Source organism: Acinonyx jubatus, chromosome B1 (genome assembly GCF_027475565.1).
Source record: "Acinonyx jubatus isolate Ajub_Pintada_27869175 chromosome B1, VMU_Ajub_asm_v1.0, whole genome shotgun sequence".
NCBI lineage: Eukaryota > Metazoa > Chordata > Mammalia > Carnivora > Felidae > Acinonyx > Acinonyx jubatus.
This window is the reverse complement of record NC_069382.1, coordinates 170404692-170424286: the sequence shown is the minus strand read 5'-3', so window position 1 is coordinate 170424286 and position 19595 is coordinate 170404692. Positions and strand designations below refer to the sequence as shown.

Here is a 19595-nt window from a genome sequence, read left to right as displayed (position 1 = left end):
ATTGTATATGCAGGGGTTTTTCCTGAGCCATTTGAAAATAAGCTGCAGACCTTAGTACAACTGAACAAGGATGCTCTAAGGATGTTCTAAGGAATTCTTGGAATTCCTTGGATACTGGAATCCTTGGATACTGGAATCCTTGGATACTTGGAATCCTTGGATACTGGATTACAATATCACAATTTAGGTAACAATTATATCAGGCAAGCTTCTAACAGAGAAACAAAACCAGTAGGAGATATACACTGTACTTATATATTTGTGTTTGTGTATTCACTGGGGAGTTTAATTTTAGGTATATTGTTTAAAAAAAAAAAACAGTAGTTGTTTAGTTGTGTGCCTTCCTGAGAAATGTTGTTTTCTTCAAAACACATTTGTGGAGAAGGAAATAACAACCAATGTGATTCATGTGTATTTATGAAGCATAATTACCTTGTATGTTACCGGTAGGGGTAAAAATAATTTTAATGACAGCTACATTTATTGAGGTTTTTGGGCCAGGTTCTGTGCTAATTGCTTTATATAATTTATCTCAATCTACACAACAACTCTCTTGAGAAGATAAAGTCTTTATCCCAATTTTACAAATGAGAAATCTGGGCCTCTGAGAGGCTAAGAAGGGCGTACAGCTAGTAGTAGAGCCAGAATTCATGTCTGCAATAAAATGGATTGTTTTAGTTGTACCGAGGAGCTCTCACAGTGTAAAAATGAACTTAGCTAATTACAAGAATTGCCATTTCCATTTAGATAAAGTTGCATATATTAAAGACAGTCGATTATGAAGTCATGTAAGTTAGAATTGAAGGATTCGGTTTTTTAATTCAGCTTTTTGGTTTAAAGTCCTTCCAGTAAACACACCGTGCCAGGAGCCTGACCCTAACATGGGCTGCTGGAAACCTGTCTAATCACAAATTCATTTTATCATGATCTGCCTTCCAATTGTTTGCATATAAATGAGTGTTGTCCACATGCTTGAAAGTTTGGTTTCCTTACAGGGAACCAGTTCCCTGGATTTTTGCTTATACTTCGTTGTGACCCTGGAGGTAGAATAAGGAGAAAAGCTGGGGGAACTGAGTGCCTGGTATCTGATTAGCAGGCCCACTAGGAGGCTCCCATTCTCTGCTGCTTAGCTTCCAGTATTCTGAAGACAAACTGCATCGGGAACGTTCCTATCCTGGGAGACGGAGGACTTAACAGAGGGGTCATTGGTAAAAGTTTAACAGGATTGAATGACAACTGAAGTTATAAAGTTTTCTTTGCACTGTTAGGTACAAAGTTTGCAGATCCTACAGGGATGCTAAGGCAAAAACTGTGCTTCTTAAAAATTCTTGTAAGAAATGCAAAGGGACGATTTTATTTCTAGTAGAGACCTTGGGAAAGCCTTTGGGGGAAATAATGGATATTGTCTCATGGGTTTGTTTTTTTTTCCAAGTCAACAGATACATTCCCATGCTTAAGTCACTGGAGTTCTGTTTTGTCTGATTTAGCCTTCCTCTTAAGGTTAAATTTCAGTGTTACTTGGCCAATGCAGGGAGAACTTAAAATATGCTTTGGAATAATCCACTGACCTGGAATTTCCCCTCTTATCTTCCAGTGATCCTGAGCAGCTGAAGAAGGAACTCAATGAACTAGTCAGTGCTATTGAGGAACATTTTTTCCAGCCACAAAAGTACAACCTGCAACCAAAGGCAGAGTGAAATATATCAGCCATGGGCGTAATTACAATCAAGCTACCGGTGATTAATTAAGCAATATTTTTGAGGACCAAATGATTTAAATGGTCGCTCTAAGTATTTATATTTTTTTAATAGGCCTACATTCCTCATTGTTCTATTTTTTTACCTTTAAGACGAATAAAGAAAAGATGGCCAAACCCAAGAAACCAATTAAATTTAATTCCTATTAAAAGGTTAAGCCTGGGCATTTCCTGAATTAAAAAAATGAAGATTTTAAAAATAGCAAACTTTCAAAACTGTACTGTAATTCATATGCTTTAATTAGAATAAATAACAAATGTGTCTTCTCTATCATTCTTTTTATGAATAATTAAAATCACCAGAAAGCCTATACAATTACTAAATTCTGGGCTGTCATGTCATAGGATAACCACTTTTTAGGTATATGTATATTTACATTTGTATCAATTGCTTATAAAGCAAAATATATAAACAAATTGAATGTCCTGTTCATGTTTAGGGAAAAACAGGAACCTATAAAGTGGAGCAAAAGATACTTTAAAAAGAGAAAATTTTTCATCTAAAACTTTTTAGTTGTAATAATCCATCATTGTACAGCGTTTACATGCTAGGAAAAAACAGCCTTATCATCTTTGTTCAGTATACTAACATTCATTTTATCTCTTTAAATCTTGAATTTAAAAATTGGTTATTTGAAACTGCAAAGTTCTTTATTGTACAGTTGTTTGCTTTGGTACAATTAATGTAATTTTTGGGACTGAGGCACAAAGACTATGAGCTTTAACTATTTGCCTGACTTTGCTTTTTTTGCTTTGATCATATGTAATTAAAATCTAAAACTATTAGATTTCCTTTTCAGGTTTATATTTAACCTGTGCCTTCTATTCTTCTCATAACCAATGGCCTTAAAACCATCCAAAATTACTCCCATTGAGCCCCCATGAGTCAGGACCAAGCCGTTCTTTATATACTTTGTATATTTCATGTGGTTTTCTGTTTTTAAAACAAATGATTCCCCATTATTATTATGACTAACCCAAATGCTTACTAAGTTTCAGAACAATGAAAAATTACAATCCTATTGGCATTTTTTCTAAAGTAAAGGGGAAAATGTTTTTACGTCTTAGTGATACATAGTTTGTGCCCTAGCAGAACTTTTAAATCTGTAATATTCGATATATTCTGTCAGCTGCTTCATTGTAGCTGTTATGTATTTTTGTTTTATAGTGTTTTGTAGTCTCACACTGCACCCTAGAAATAAAGTCTGTATCCTCTCTACAGTTTTTGGAGCTTGTAAACTATACCCCATCATGGAGTTGGTTTCTGGAAATACAAAGATGATGGAGACCCACCCTACTGTGATGATGCTCACAGTTTGACTGGGGGGCTAGTGAGTAACCGTCAGGCTTACACATTCTCTAATGGAGTCATTTGCAAAGCACTCGGGGTTGAGAAGTGCAAGAGGGGGATCCCTTCTGCCCAGAGAAAGCCTGGAAGAGAGCTGAATGACTGCTTTGCTTCTGGGGGTTGGGGAGCTAGGAGCTGGGGATGAAGGAGAAGGGCCACCAGGCACAGAGCACAGCACCAGCAAAAGTATGGAAGTGCTGGCATGTGTGTGTGGGGGGGGGGGTTGTTTCAGGTGGTGAAAACACACCCCAGATGTACACTTTAGGATAGACCCTCACTTCTCTGCCACTCACGTGAGCTGCTGATTAAACTGGACTTGGAGCGGGGGGGGGGGTCCCCCAACTCTATTTCTCACGTGCATTTCTAAGAAATAACACACCATGGGGGTGCCTGGGTGACTCAGTTGGTTAAGCGTCTGACTTCGGCTCAGGTCACGATCTCACAATTCTTGGGTTCCAACCCCGCCTCGGGCTCTGTGCCGACAGCTCAGAGTCTGGAGCCTGCTTTGGGTTCTGTATCTCCCTCTCTCTCTGCCCCTCCCCCACTCGCGCTCACTCTCTGTCTCTTTCAAAAATAAATGAACATTAAAAAAATTTTTTAAAGAAAAGAAATAGCACACCATGTATGCACACTATTTTATGAGTTTTTTATGTTATTACCAGATGCCAGGTAGCCTAATGTGTGATGCATAAAGCTTGCAACATAAGATCCCTCTGGGTTCTAATGATGGTCTGCTGTGAACCATCTTTGTGACCTTGGTCCATTTAACCTCTCAAAGTCTCAACTTTGTTATTCTTTTTTTTTTTAATTTTTTTTAACATTTATTTATATTTGAGACAGAGAGAGAGAGAGCATGATCGGGGGAGGGTCAGAGAGAGGGAGACACAGAATCTGAAACAGGCTCCAGGCTCTGAGCTGTCAGCACAGAGCCTGATGCGGGGCTTGAACTCACGGACTGCGAGATCACGACCTGAGCCGAAGTCGGCCGCTTAACCGACTGAGCCACCCGGGCGCCCCTCAACTTTGTTATTCTTTTAAAAGACTTTTTTTTTTTAGGGCAATCCCATGTTCACAGAAAAACTGAGAAGAAGGTATAGAAATAGCCCATCTCCCCCCTGCTCCCCCGCATAAGTAGCCTCCCCCATTATCAACATCCCCACCAGAGTGGTGCATTTGCTGTAATTGATGGAATACACTGGTATGTTATCACCAAACTGTGGAGACAAAAGATCATTGGTTGCCAGGGGTTGGGAGGGGAGCAGTGAAGAAGTGGAGCCCAGGGGATTTTAAGGAAAGTGAAAATACATCTTAATGGTGGATGTGTGTTCTAATTTGTCCAAATCGATACAGTGTACAACACCAAGAGTGAACTCTAATGTAGACCGTGGGCTTTGATAATTTTCAGTTTTTATTTTCTTATTATTTTTTAATGTTTATTTATTTACCTTGAGAGAGGGAGCAGGGGAAAGGCAGAGAGAGAGAGAGAGAGAGAGAGAGAGAGAATCCCAAGCAGGCTCTGGGCTGAGAGCACAGAGCCCAACGCAGGGCTCAATCTCACGAACTCACGAGTTCACGTGAGTCTCACGAGTCGGACATTAGAGTCGGAAATCAAGAGTCGGACATTAAGTGAGCCATCAAGGCCCCCCAGGTCAGTTTTTAAATTAAAAGATTTTAGGGGTGCCTGGGTGGCTCAGTCGGTTAAGCGTCCGACTTCAGCTCAGGTCATGATCTCATGGTTTGTGGGTTCAAGCCCCGTGTCGGGCTCTGTGCTGACAGCTCAGAGCCTGGAGCCTACTTCAGATTCTGTCTCCCTCGCTCTCTGCCCTTCCCCCACTCACGCTCTCTCTCAAAAATAAATAAACATTAAAAAATTTTTTTAATTAGAAGATTTTATTAAACGATGTCTGAGGTCGTTTCATTCGGCAAGTCTTCAGATGATGTGGAAAATACATAAAGGACACTATCAGCAACAATAAATCATGGACAATTCTCTTTGGCAGGATGCTTAACTCGTCCTCTTACAAGACCCAGCATGGGAGACGGGGGGACACACTTGGTAGCAAAGAGGGGCAGGCAGCCTCGTGTTCACATCCTGCCTTGCCTCGCAGCCCGAAGGGTGTGTGCTGAAACTGGGGACAAGCAAGGCACCACGTGGCCTGCAGAGCAAGGAAAGTTCTGCAGGGGACTAAGGGGAAGGTCGGGACTGACCACTGTCACACCTACACCTGCTTGGGGAAGGCGGTCTGGAGTGGAGTGGTGGCATCGTTTTCTCTTGGTGCCTAGAAAGGACAGATCCCAAGTTTAGTCCGAGAGACTGAGTTGCAGGAGGAAATGCAGGCCAACTTCTTATTTTCTTTGTGGGCTCGGAAATAACAGCTGTTACTCTTTAAGGAAAAATGGGAGTGCCTTTCATTTATCTGATCAGTTTACCTCAATCATCATGCTATCATGGGAAAGTACCGTTCTTTTCTGACATTGGAAACTCGACTAAAAATTAAAATGCTTTGGGGTGCCTGGATGGCTCAGTCAGAAGAGCATGAGACTCTTGATCTTGGGGTCATGGGTTCAAGCCCTATGTTGGGTATAGAGACTACTAAGAAAATAAACTTAAAAAAATAAATAAAAATAAATAAATGCTTTAAGTGATGGAACAAATGTGTATGTCCTACTCTGGAGGAATTTTGAAAGGATGGCATCTAAATCACATTTACAGTAAAACCTTGGTTTGTGAGCATAATTCGTTCTGTAAACAGGCTTCTAAACCAAAGCACTCATATATCAAGAACCATTGGCTCATTTGTGATCATGTGACACTTGGTATCACGTACTACTTGTATTGCAAGACATCATTTGTTTCTCAAAATTTAGTAGAATTATTTTCTCGTCTTGCAGAACACTTACGGAACAAGTTACCCGCAATCCAAGGTTTTACTGCATAATTTCTGCGTTCTAAAAGACCGGATCCTCAGAGCTATTTGTGCATTCGTTCACATGTTCACTGAGTCACGTTGGAATCCTGCTGTGAGCCGGCCACTTCTCTGGACACTGGTGACACACTTGCTGTCCTGAATTCAGACTTAGTCTAGCAGGGGAAATACACACATGCACAGATCACCGCGGTTGGGTGTGCGGAACCACAATAGCGAACTATCCCAACTGTGGGCAAGCAGTTCTGTAATGCCCCCTTTTGGACTTGTATTTCTCGACACCACCAGATTCAAATCCCTAACATTTTTGTTCAAAACGGTTTCATTCTGGGAGGCTATTTGCAGCTCATTTCCCTGCATCATCCTTTGTTCCATCCTTGCTCCAAGCACATTTGTGTAGAAGGACAACCATTGAAAGCAAGGTGTCTCCAGGGCAGGTGAGCATGGAAGTTTAAAATACTGTCACTTCCGGGGCGCCTGGGTGGCTCAGTTGGTTATGCGCCAACTTGGGCTTAGGTCCTGATCTCGAGGTTCGAGCCTCGTGTCAGGCTCTGTGTTGACAGCTTGGAGCCTGGAGCCTGCTTCAGATTCTGTGTCTCCCTCTCTCTGCCCCTTTCTCACTCACACTGTCTCTGTCTCTCAAAAATAAATAAACATTAAAAAAAATAAACATTTAAAATACCATCACTTCCATAGACTTCTTGTAAGCAGAGTGCAGTAACTACCGGGATGAACTGGAGGAGAAAGACAACTGTCTGGAGAGGTGAGACCCTCGGGCTGACCCTCCAGGACCAGAGCATGGGCACCAGGATGGAGAACAGTGTTCCAGGGGCCAGGTTTATTTTGACCTGGCTCCCCTTTGTCAGTCCTTGAAAATACACAGTGGAAGACAGAACTGTTTCTCTGTCTCTTCCCATTTGGGTCCAGTTAAAACAGCTTAGGTATGTGGCCCGAACGTGGTACAGAATGGAGTTGGGCACACAGACTAAAGAGCCGGTTCCAAGTCTAAGTAGCTCTTGAAACCATTTCAAAATGGCACAGTGAAACTCCCAGAGGGAAGTTCGGGTTGCAGTTCAGAGACAATGAGCCTGATTGTGTCCTTAAAATACATATTCTGAGTTATTTCTCTTACCCAGGGGGAAAAAAAAATGAAAAGAAAATCTCTGGGTGGCAAGAGTGAAATGCAGCTCATCTGTCTGACAAGTGCTCCTATCATTTAGTACAACTAACAGAAACTTTAGGAGGAGGCTTGGGCTAATTATCTGCCTTGTTGGCTCAGCAGACTTCCTTTTATTTTTTTTTCCTTCTGAACCCTAAGGTGGTTCATTCCCTAGGGTGTGATCACTGATTCTCTGCACTCTTGAAAGCTTCTCTGTGCTTGTGGCTGTAATTGTCCTAAGTATAGGACTGCAGACCTCTTCCAGGCTCCAACTCTAGGTTCCCATCTGTCTACTTAAACCTTCCTACTCAGGGGTCTCAGACTGCGTTCGGTGCAGCTCTGCCCTAAGTCAGTTTTCCCCACTCAGGTCACCAGCTGCACTCCTTCTGATCCACTCAACTCACCTCGGCTTCAAACACCTGCCCAGAACCTTCAGTGACTTTAATGTCTGACTTTAACCCAATCTTTTTTCTAAACACTTATTATGGAGAACTTCAACATAGAGAATTAGTACAGTGGACCTTGGAGCATCCATCACTGAGCTCCACTCATGGCCAATTTTCCATTCGTGGCCAATCTGCTTACATCCACAGCCCCCTCATGTCCCATTCTGAAGCAAATCCCGGACCTGTCCTTACATCTGTAAATATTACCATAAAAGATAGGACTCCTTACTTACACCCATAGTTATATTGTTGTCACAGCTAAAGACGTTTACAGTTCCTTTCTCCATCTACTCTATTCTTTCTTCGATATCTTTAAATCTATAAATCCTAATCTCTTTTTTTTCCCTTTTTGTAATTTGTTTCCACTGACCAAATCATTTGTCCTGTAGGATTTCCCATATTTTGGATTTTGCTAGTTGCCTCATCATGGTGTATTTCACATATTTCTCTGTGCCTTACATTTCCTGTGAAGTGATATAGAGGATGTAGAGGCATGAGCTGATTCAGATTTGATTTTCTGGCAAGAATACTTGACAGAGGTGGAAGAGGGGTGCTACTCATACTATCTTTTTTCCAAGTTCCCTGGATTAGCTCTCATCAGCCAGTTTGCCTGACCCTTGCTCTGCCCTGCATAATGAAAGAGTCACCAGGGAAATGACAATGGGGCTTAGTTAAGAAGAAGGATGAATTGGGGCTCCTGGGTGGCTCAGTCAGTTAAGTGTCTGACTTTGGTTCAGGTCACGATGTCATGGTTTGTGGGTTCAAACCCTGCACCGGGCTCTTGCTGTCAGCTTGGAGCCTGGAGCCTGCTTCGGATCCTCTCTCTCCCTCTCTCTCTGCCCCTCCCCTTTCTCATTCTCTCTCAAAATAAATAAATAAATAGAAGAAGAAGAAGAAAAAGAAGAAGGAGGAGGAGAAGAAGAGGGATGAGTTGATGTATCCAGTATTACACAGAATGCCAAAAGACTGGTGGAGGCCAGCCTCCCGCAGGAGCGGGAGTTGCTGATAAGTGATCATGGATGGGATTTGCAGCTTATGTCAACCTTGAATGAAGGGGCACTGCCCCCAGTTCTCTTGGGCTCCAATGGCACACACACACACAAAAGTGACTTGGCACCCCTTAAGGATTTTTGTGATTTCCTTTTTTTTTTTTTTAAGTAAACTCAGTGCCCAACATGGGATTTAAACTCACGATTCCAAGACCAAGAGTCACATGCTCTACCGACTGAGCCAGCCAGGCACCCCTTTAGTGATTTCTTTCAATAGATGACTTGCCTGTTAAAGAACAAAATTGAGTTATGAAGACCAACAAAGAAAGGGAGGAGTGTGAATGAGGTGTAAGAATCCACAAAGAGATCCAATGAAGGCTTTGCCTGAGTGGACCAGCCACATGGTGGATGGATCCACAAGTCAGGAAATATGATCATCTTCCCTCTGACGGTGTGTACTCTGGTGTGCAACCAGAATTACAACCATGATTTTTGTGTATAAGATATCAAGAGATTTAAATGAGCATTTAAATGAGATCATTTGAGATCTACATTCTATGTCTATTCAGAGAGTATGCATGTAGTACCTGCTGCGGAAAGGATGCTGGACAGAAAGCTGTTAAATTATGCAATGCCATGAAATCTGCCTTAGAGTATGCATTTGTGTAGCAAGCAACAAAAATAAATTTCACGAAGTAAGACAAAGAAAGAAATTCTGAAAGAAAGAAGTCTGTGAAGCCATCGCATTTCGTCAATGTTGTTCTCTATCATCAGTATCGTCTTTATCACTAATACCAAAATGAAGATGAAAGGGTTGTTCTGCTTTGAGAATCACCAGTCACCACACAAGCCAGAGGCGGGCTGATGAACGGACACCTAAAAGAATAGAGAAGTATAGTTGCGGTTGAATCGACTGACCTTGTGAATGAAACACATCTTGAGTGTGGCCAAGGTGTATGTCTTAAATGGGACAGTCTTTCCTATAACAATGATAAAAGAAATATTGAACAGACCATTTTCTGAATTTAGAAACTCAGATGGATGAAGAAGTTGAAATATGCATTTGCTCACAAATGGTAGCACGATACGCACATTGTTCTGCTCTGCTTTTCAGTACCTTAGTTAGAAGAAGGACATCTAAGCTGTTTCCAGTTCTTTGCTAATATAACAACAGTGAATAACATTGTACATACGGCATTTTCCCTCTCATTCTACTATAGGATAAATGTTATTTTAACAGCTAAAATACCTGCTGTTGAAAGAGTAACATTATGTGATCTTTGTGAGAACACTATAAATTGCAAAGTGTTAAGTATTACTGTCAGTGGATAAATGAACAAATCAGATTTATAAACTATGTTTCATAATTCACCCATTTAGTATTTGTAAGTCTGTTTTAGAAAATCACTTATCTTTTTGCTGCCCTCATTTTCCAGATATTGACAGCAATTTTTTTTTTAATTTTTAACGTTTATTTATTTTTGAGACAGAGAGAGACACAGCATGAATGGGGGAGGGGCAGAGAGAGAGGGAGACACAGAATCGGAAGCAAGCTCCAGGCTCTGAGCCATCAGCCCAGAGCCCGACGTGGGGCTCGAACTCGCGGACCGCGAGATAGTGACCTGAGCTGAAGTCGGACGCTTAACCGACTGAGCCACCCAGGCGCCCTGACAGCAATTTTTAAAGAGTAAAGTAAATCAGTATTTCTAGGTTGTACCCACTATGACCTTTGGGGTTAAGGTTGTGACTCTGTAGCAACTACCTGAGTTTCGATTCCAACCCCATTACTTTCTAACTGTGAGATGCTTCTTAACATCTCTTAACCTCAATCCCCTTATCTCTGATGGGGATGAAACCAAATTATTTTTCAAACTCACTGTTGACACTTTTCCATTGTCTAGGTCATATAGGACACTAATGGGTGATTAGAGAGAAACTGAAGATTTCAGGAGAAATTTATTAACTACAGGAGAAATCACACGAAGGACATTAGGCCCCATGGACGGACATGCAGATGTATCCAGTACCGCTCTTGCCTGTAAGAAAAGTTTGCCCGGGGAAATGGGAAACTCATGCAGGACCTAGGGACGCATTGGAAGAAAATATGGGATCGTTTCATTTGCAGCCTTAGAGTGAGAAAAGCCTTTCTAAGACTCAAAAGAAAGTATTGAAAGCTGTCCACATTAAATAAAATCGGTGACAAACTGGGCAAAAATATTTACAACTTCTATCATAAAGGGCTTCTCTCCCTAATGCACAAAGAGCCCTTGGATATCAGTAACAAAAAGGATCAACAATCTAATAGAAAAGAGGGCAAATGTGTGGAAAGACAGTTCACAGAAAAGGAAACATATGTGACTTTCAAATCATTTTTTTAAAAAGGCTCAGGATAATTTGTTTTTATCCCTCTTTGTATCCTGTGCCATCTTAGTTGTATGTTCAATTCCTGTGTGTGTGTGTGTGTGTGTGTTTACTCTTAAAATCTTAACATGTATATCTCCTTAAACATGTCTGAAGTTACTACCTATAGTCTCCACCCAAACAACACAGGACATTGAATTCTTGCTGAGATAATATATCCAAATGATAGGAAATTCAAAAGGTATAAAAGGGCATATGGAGAGTGAAATGTCTCTAGTCTACCAGTATTCATGGCCAGTCATTTCCTCTGCATGAAGGCAATCACCTTTGCCAGTTTCAAGTTGATTCTTCTAGAGATATTGTATCTAAGACAATTATGTGTGGATTCTTTTGTTTTGATTTGACCCAAGTGGTAGGACATTGTGCACTGTGTCCTGAATTTTTTTAAACTGAGCAATTGTGAAAGTGTTTTTTTAAGTAGGCTCTATTCCCAATGTGGGGCTTGAACTCATGACCCCAAGATCAAGAGTAGCCTGCTCTACCAAAGGAGTCACCTAGGTGCCCCTGTATTTTAATGTTTGCAATTACTCATTCCTTCCCTGTAGATGGAGTGTATGAAACTATGAAAAATCCGTGTTCATCATTATAACCAACTGACACGTTGTAGCTGTTAATGAGTCGGAAAAATCTGACTCATATGGAAATACATTTATTCTATGCCATACTCAAAAAATTAATGGCCAAATAGTATTTCAATGTATGGATGAATATTGAGGTTCTTTCTAATTTGCTGTTTCAAACAACACAGCAGTGAATAACCTTGTCACGCATCCTTTTGTGTGCGTGCACGTGTGTGTGTCTACGGTATAACCCACCTAATTTTGAAAACCCTTCAAAATAATTATTATTGAAACTGGTGCTTATATATAATCACTAACCTTGTTTGCTAATGTGATTTGCTTCTTGCTAAAGCACACATTTTAGAGGTTGTTTCAGTTTTGACCTGGAGATGTCTTTAGTCCCCTTCATCTGTTAATGATAGCTCTGCTGGGTAAAGGACTCTAAGCTGATGTTTATTTTCCCTGGCACTTTGAAGTCACCATTGAATTATATCTTGGCCATTTGTGTTTCTGTTCATTTAGCTGTCATCCCTTTGTAGGTAATTTTCCCCCTCTTTTCTGATTGCCTTTTTAAAAATATTTTTTTTATTTTTATTTACTTATTTGTTTAATAAATTCTTTTTTAAAATGTTTATTTATTTTTGAGAGAGAGAGTGAATGGGGAGGGGCAGAGAGAGAGGGAAACACAGGATCCAAAGCAAGCTCTACGCTGACAGCATAGAGCCCTACAGGAGACTTGAACCCATGAACCGCGTGATCATGACCTGAGCTGAAGTTGGATGCTTAACCAACTGAGCCACCCAGGTGCCCAAAAGTACTTTAATTGAGGAATAATATACACAAAGTTCATAAAATTGTAACTGTAAAGCTCAGTGACTTCTTACGTATTTATACAGCCATGTAACCATGAAGGTGTAACACATTTCCAGTGTCTGAAGGGTACACTTGTGCCCTTTTCAATGAGAACCCTTCCCTCTCGCCCTTCCCGCCCCACCACCCCGAGATAACCACTATTCTAATAGTTAACATCATAGGATTAGTTTTGCCTGTTCTTGAACTTCATGTAGGTGAGATTGTATCTTTTGCTCATTATCTGCTTGCCTGTAAGACTTTTTTTGTGCTTGGTGATTTGTAGTTTCCTTATAATTCTAGGAATACATGTATTGTTTTCCATTTCTTTATCTCTGAGCTGCTATCTCAGCAATTTCCTCGGTTCACTAATCTCTTGTTAGCTCTTCCTAATCTGCTCTTTTACCCTTCTTTGAGTTTCAGTTTTCAATTATTTTTTTCCCTAGAAGTTCTGTTCGATCTATTTACAAAAGCTTCCTTTTCTTCATTATTCCATTCCATTCTCTGGGCTCCCATTTTTGCTTTATGAGTTTTTAAAAATAAATTTTCATTATGCTTGTTTTATTCTCTCAGATAATTCTATCATCTAAAATTCTTCTGATATTTCTTCAGATTGTTGGGTTGTTGACTGTCTCTTGCAGCGGATGGTTTTCTTGTGTTTGTGAATTTGCTTGTTTTTATTTTCAACAGAAGTTCATTTTTTTGTGTTTTGTTTTGTTTTTAAACTTCAGGGAGTCCCTTGTGCCCTATTTGGAGAAATGTGAATAAAAGGCTATTCTGTATTTACTTCTGCAAGATCCCACAGGGCTCTCTGTTTTGTTGCTCTAGTTACTGTTGTTTTTTTGTTGCCTTTTTAAACTATTTTTGTTGTTAATTTGTGGTTTCTCTTTATTTATTTTTATTATTTTTTTAAGATTTTATTTTTAATCTCTACACCCAAAGTGGGGCTCAAACCAGAACCCTGAGGTCAAGAGTTGCATGCTTTACTGACTGAGCCAGCCAGGAGCCCCTGGGGTTTCACTTTAAGCTGTTAATTGCTTTGCATGCATATAATTATGGTTATTAATTAATTATAAGATATTATTTATATCTGGTTGTAAAAAGTATATTTTTAAGTGATTTGTATAGATTTATATCTTGCAACAGTTTATCCAAAACAACTATGCAAATTGATTTTATTTATTTATTTAATTTTTTTAGTGTTTATTTATTTTAGAGAGGGAAAGAGACAGAGTACAAGCAGGAGAGGGGCAGAGAGAGAGGGAGACACAGAATCCGAAGCAGGCTCCAGGCTCTAGGCTTTCAGCGCAGAGCCTGACGTGGGGCTCAAACTCACTAACCAAACCACAAGATCATGACCTAAGCCCAAGTCACACACTCAGCTGACTGAGCCACCCAGGTGCCCATGCAAATTGACTTTAAAATACACATGGAAGGGAGTGCCTGGGTGGCTCAGTCAGTTAAGTGTCTTACTTGGGCTCAGGTCATGACCTCACAATTTGTGAGTTCAAGTTCCGAGTCGGGTTCTGTGCTGACAGCTTGGAGCCTGCTTGGTATTCTCTCTCTCTCCCTCTCTCTGCCCCTCCCCAACTTGTGCGCACACACACTCTCTCTCTCAAGAATAAACATTTAAATAAAATCAAATAGAATTCATATGGAAGAATGAAGGGCCACAAGAAGCAAAATAATACCAAAGCAGAACGGATGCTGGAGGACAATGCTCCATTGGGGTCCTACATCTGAACACAGGCACTGACAGCATTTTTTCGAATTTCAAGGACATCTGTATGGCAAATTGCCTTGGAAGACAGAGATAATGCCCCTTACCCATTTAGCCCATTCTCCCCTCCCACAACCCCTCCAGCAACCCTCTGTTTGTTCTCCATATTTAGGAGTCTCTTCTGTTTTATTCCCCTCCCTGTTTTTATATTATTTTTGCTTCCTTTCCCTAATGTTCCTCTGTTTTGTCTCTTAAAGTCCTCATATGAGTGAAGTCATATGATTTTTGTCTTTCTCTGACTGACCAATTTCACTTAGCCTAATACCCTCCAGTTCCATCCACATAGTTGCAAATGGCAAGATTTCATTCTTTTGATTGCCGAGTAATACTCCAGTGTGTGTGTGTGTGTGTGTGTGTGTGTGTGTGTGTGTGTGTGTATACACCACATCTTCTTTATCCATTCATCCATTGATGGACATTTGGGCTCTTTCCATACTTTGGCTATTGTTGAGCATACTGCTATAAACATGGGGGTGTATGTATCCCTTCGAAACAGCACACCTGTATCCTGAGAATAAATGCCTAGTAGTGCAATTGCTGGGTCGTAGGGTAGTTCTATTTTTAGTTTTTTGAGGAGAGTCCATACTGTTTTCCAGAGTGGCTGCACCAGCTTGCATTGCCACCAACAATGCAAAAGAGATCCTCTTTCTCCGTATCCACGCCAACATCTGTTGTTAATATTAGCCATTCTGACAGGTGTAAGGTGGTATCTCATTGTGGTTTTGATTTGTATTTCCCTGATGATGAGTGATGTGGAGCAGTTTTTCATGTCTGTTGGTCATCTGGGTGTCTTCTTTGGAGAAGTGTCTATTCATGTCTTTTGCCCATTTCTTCACTGGATTATTTGTTTTTTGGGTGTTGAGTTTGAGAAGTTCTTTATAGATTTTGGATACTAACCGTTTATGTGATATGTCATTTGCAAATATCTTCTCCCATTGTAGGTTGCCTTTTAGTTTTGCTGATTGTTTTCTGCACTGTGCAGAAGCTTTTTTTTTTTTTTTATGAGGTCCCAGTAGTTCACTTTTGCTTTTCTTTCCCTTGCCTCCAGAGACGTGTTGAGTAAGGAGTTGATACGGCCAAAATCAAAGAGGTTTTTGCCTGCTTTCTCCTTGAGGATTTTGATGGCTTCCTGTCTTACATTGAGGTCTCTCATCCATTTCGAGTGTATTTTTGTGTATGGTGTAAGAAAGTGGTCCAGGTTCATTCTTCTGCATGTCACTGTCCAGTTTTCCCAGCACCACTTGCTGAAGACACTGTCTTTATTCCATTGGATATTCTTTCCTGCTTTGTCAAAGGTTAGTTGGCCATACATTTGTGGGTCCATTTCTGGGTTCTCTATTCTGTTCCATTGATCTGAGTGTCTGTTCTTGTGCCAGTACCATACTGTCCTGATGGTTACAGCTTTGTGGTATAGCTTGAAGTATGGGATTGTGATATCTTCTGCTTTGGTTTTCTTTTTCAAGATTGCTTTAGCCCTTCAGGGTCTTTTCTGGTTCCATACAAATTTTAGGATTATTTGTTCTAGCTCTATGAAGAATGCTGGTGTTATTTTGATAGGGATTGCATTGAATATGTAGATTGCTTTGGTAGTATCAACATTTTAACAATATTTGTTCTTCCTATCCAGGAGTATGGAATCTTTTTCCATTTTTTTTGTGTCTTCTTCAATTTCTTTCATAAGCTTTCTATAGTTTTCAGCGTATAGATTTTTCACCTCTTTGGTTAGATTTATTCCTAGGTATTTTGTGGGGTTTTTTTTTTGTGCAACTGTAAACTGGACCGATTCCTTGATTTCTCCTTCTGTCGCTTCATTGTTGGTGTATAGGAATGCAACCGATTTCTGTGCATTGATTTTATATCCTGCAAATTTTCTGATTTCATGAATTCATTCTAGCAGTTTTTTTGGTGGAATCTTTTGGGTTTTCCATATAGAGTATCACGTCATCTGCGATGAGTGAAAGTTTGACCTCCTCCTGGCCAATTTGGATGCCTTTTATTTCTTTGTGTTGTCTGATTGCAGAGGCTAAGACTTCCAATACTATGTTGAATAACAGTGGTGAGAGTGGACATCCCTGTCTTGTTCCTGACCTTAGAGGATGATATTTGTGTTGGATCGTTCATATATGGCTTTCGATCTTGAGGTATGCTCCTTCTATCCCTACTTTATTGAGGGTTTTCATCAAGAAAGGATGCTGCATTTTGTCAAATGCTTTCTCTGCATCTATTGAGAGGATCATACGGTTCTTATCCTTTCTTTTATTGATGTGATGAATCACGTTAATTGTTTTGCAGATATTGAACCAGCCCTGCATCCCAGGTATAAATCCCACTTGGTCGTGGTGAATAATTTTTTTAATGCATCGTTGGAGCTGGTTGGCTAGTATTTTGTTGAGGATTTTTGCATCCATGTTCATCATGGAAATTGGTCTATAGTTCTCCTTTTTAGTGGGGTCTCTGTCTGGTTTTGGAATCAAGGTAATGCTGGCTTCATAGAAAGAGTTTGGAAGTTTTCCTTCCATTTCTATTTTTTGGAACAGCTTCAAGAGAATAGGTGTTAACTCTTCCTTAAATGTTTGGTAGAATTCCCCTGGAAAGCCATCTGGCCCTAGACTCTTGTGTTTGGCAGATTTTTGATTACTAATGCGATTTCCTTACTGGTTATGGGTCGGTTCAAATTTTCTATTTCTTCCTGTTTCAGTTTTGGTAGTTTACATGTTTCTAGGAATTTGTCCATTTCTTCCAGATTGCCCATTTTATTGGCATATAATTGCTCATAATACTCTCTTATTATTGTTTTTATTTCTGCTGTGTTGGTTGTGATCTCTCCTCTTTCATTCATAATTTTATTTATTTGGGTCCTTTCCTCTTTCTTTTTGATGAAACTGGCTAGCGGTTAATCAATTTTGTTAATTCTTTCAAAGAACCGGCTTCTGTTTTCATTGACCTGTTCTTCTGGGTTTTGTTGTTGTTGTTTTGTTTTGGTTTTGGTTTCGATAGCATTAATTTCTGCTTTAATCTTTGTTATTTCCTGTCTTCTGCTGGTTTTGGACTTTATTTGCTGTTCTTTTTCCAGCTCCTTAAGGCGTAAGTTTAGGTTGTGTATCTGAGATCTTTCTTCCTTCTTTAGGAAGGCCTGGATTGCTATGTATTTTCCTCTTATGACCCTCTTATGTCTCAGAAGTTTTGGGTTGTGGTGTTATCATTTTCATTGACTTCCATCTACTTTTTACTTCCCTCTTTAACCTCTGGTTAGCCCATTCATTTTTTGGTAGGATATTCTTCAGTCTCCAAGTATTTGTTACCTTTCCAAATTTTTTCTTGTGGTTGATTTCGAGTTTCATAGTGTTGTAATTTGAAAATATGCACGGTATGACCTCGATCTTTTTGTACTTACTTAGGGCTGATTTGTGTACCAGTATGTGGTCTATTCTGGAGAACATTCCATGTTCACTGGAGAAGAATGTATATTCTGCTGTTTTAGGATGAAATGTTCTGAATATATCTGTTAAGTCCATCTGGTCCAGTGTGTCATTCAAAGCCATTGTTTCCTTGTTGATTTTTTGATTAGATGCTCTGTCTCTTGCTGTGAGTAGGGTGTCGAAGTCTCCTACTATTATGGTATTACTATCAATGAGTTTCTTTTATGTTTGTGATTAATTAAATGTTGTGTATATATTTGGGTGCTTTCACATTTGGCACATAAATGTTTACAATTGTTAGGTCTTCTTAGTGGATAGACCCCTTGATTATGATATAATGCCCTTCTGCATCCCTTGATACAGTCTTTATTTTAAAGTCTAGATTGATATAAGTATGGGTACTCAGCCTTTCTTTTGTTGACCATTAGCATGATAGATGGTTCTCCATCCCCTTATTTTCAATCTGAAGGTGTCTTTAGGTCTAAAGTGGGTCTCTTGTAAACAGCATATAGATGGATCTTGTTTTCTTATCCGTTCTGTTACCCTATGTCTTTTTATTGAAGCATTGAGTCCATTGACATTTAGAACGAGTACTGAAAGATATGAATTTATTGCCATTATGATGCTTGTAGAGTTGGAGTTTCTGGTGGTGTTCTCTGGTCCTTTCTAATCTTTGTTGCTTTTGGTATATATATATATATATATATATATATATATATATATATTCATCTTTTCTCCCCTCAGAAAGTCCCCCTTAAAATTTCTTGTGGGCTGGTTTAGTGGTCACAAACCCCTTTAATTTTTGTTTGCCTGGGAAACTTTTTATCTCTCCTTCTATTTTGAATGTTTGAATGACAGCCTTGCTGGGTAAAGAATTCTTGGCTGCATATTTTTCTGATTCAGCACACTGAATATATCCTGCTACTCCTTTCTGGACTGCTAAGCTTCTGTGGATAGGTCTGCTGCAAACCTGATCTGTCTTCCCTTGTAGGTTAGGAACTTTTTTCCCCTTGCTGCTTTCATGATTCTCTCCTTGCCTGAGTATTTTGTGAATTTGACTATGATATGCCTTATTGATGGTTGATTTTTGTTGAATCTAATGGGGGTCCTCTGTGCTTCCTGGATTTTGATGTCTGTGTCTTTCCCCAGGTTAGGAAAGTTTTCTGTTATGATTTGCTCACATAACCCTTCTACCCCTATTTCTCTCTCTTCCTCTTCTGGGACCCCTATGATTCTGATGTTGTTCTTTTTTAATGAGTCACTGATTTCTCTAATTCTTAAATTGTGCTCTTTTGCCTTAATTGCCTCTTTTATTCTCTATAAGTTCGTCCTCTATATTGCTGATTCTCTCTTTTGCCTCACCCATCCTTGCCGCCACTGCATCCATGCGTGATTGCAGCTCAGTTATAGCATTTTTAATGTCATTCTGGCTATTTTTTACTTCTTTTTTCTCTGCAGAAAGGGATTCTAATCTATTTTCGACTCCAGCTAATTTTCTTATTATCGTGATTCTAAATTCTGGTTTAGACATCTTGCTTGTATCTGTGTTGGTTAAATCCCTGGCTGTCATTTCTTTGTGCTCTTTCTTTTGGGGTGCTTTCCTTCATTTTGTCATTTTGAAGGGAGAAAAGGAATTAATGAGGTAGAAAAATTAAAATTTTAAAAATATTAAAATTAAAAAATTAAAAACACATATACACACAAATAGAATAAATGATGCTAGATCCTAGGTGTGTTTTGGTCTGGGTGTTGAAAGTGGTTTGGCAGATTAGAGAAAAAAAAAAGGAAATCGTTTCAGAATTTGAAAAAATGAATACACTGAAGTAGACTAAAATGAGATGATGGAAGTAAAATAGAATTTGAAAAAAAATACACAGAAGTAAAGAATTTAGTAGAAAAAAGTAAAGAAAAATATTTTAATAAAAATTAAAAATAAAAATG

At 39.5% G+C, this 19595-nt stretch overlaps 1 protein-coding gene across 1 annotated transcript in view; it reads left to right on the top strand.

Annotated features, from left to right (window-relative positions):
• Nucleotides 1-2977, top strand: part of PGM2 (phosphoglucomutase 2) — a 37780-nt gene extending 34803 nt beyond the window's left edge. Inside the window, exon 14 of the mRNA XM_027054056.2 lies at nt 1595-2977. Coding sequence (XP_026909857.1) covers nt 1595-1697 — 103 coding nt within the window. The 3' untranslated portion in view covers nt 1698-2977. The remainder of the gene's footprint in view (nt 1-1594) is intronic.
• Nucleotides 2978-19595: the final 16618 nt, after the last annotated feature.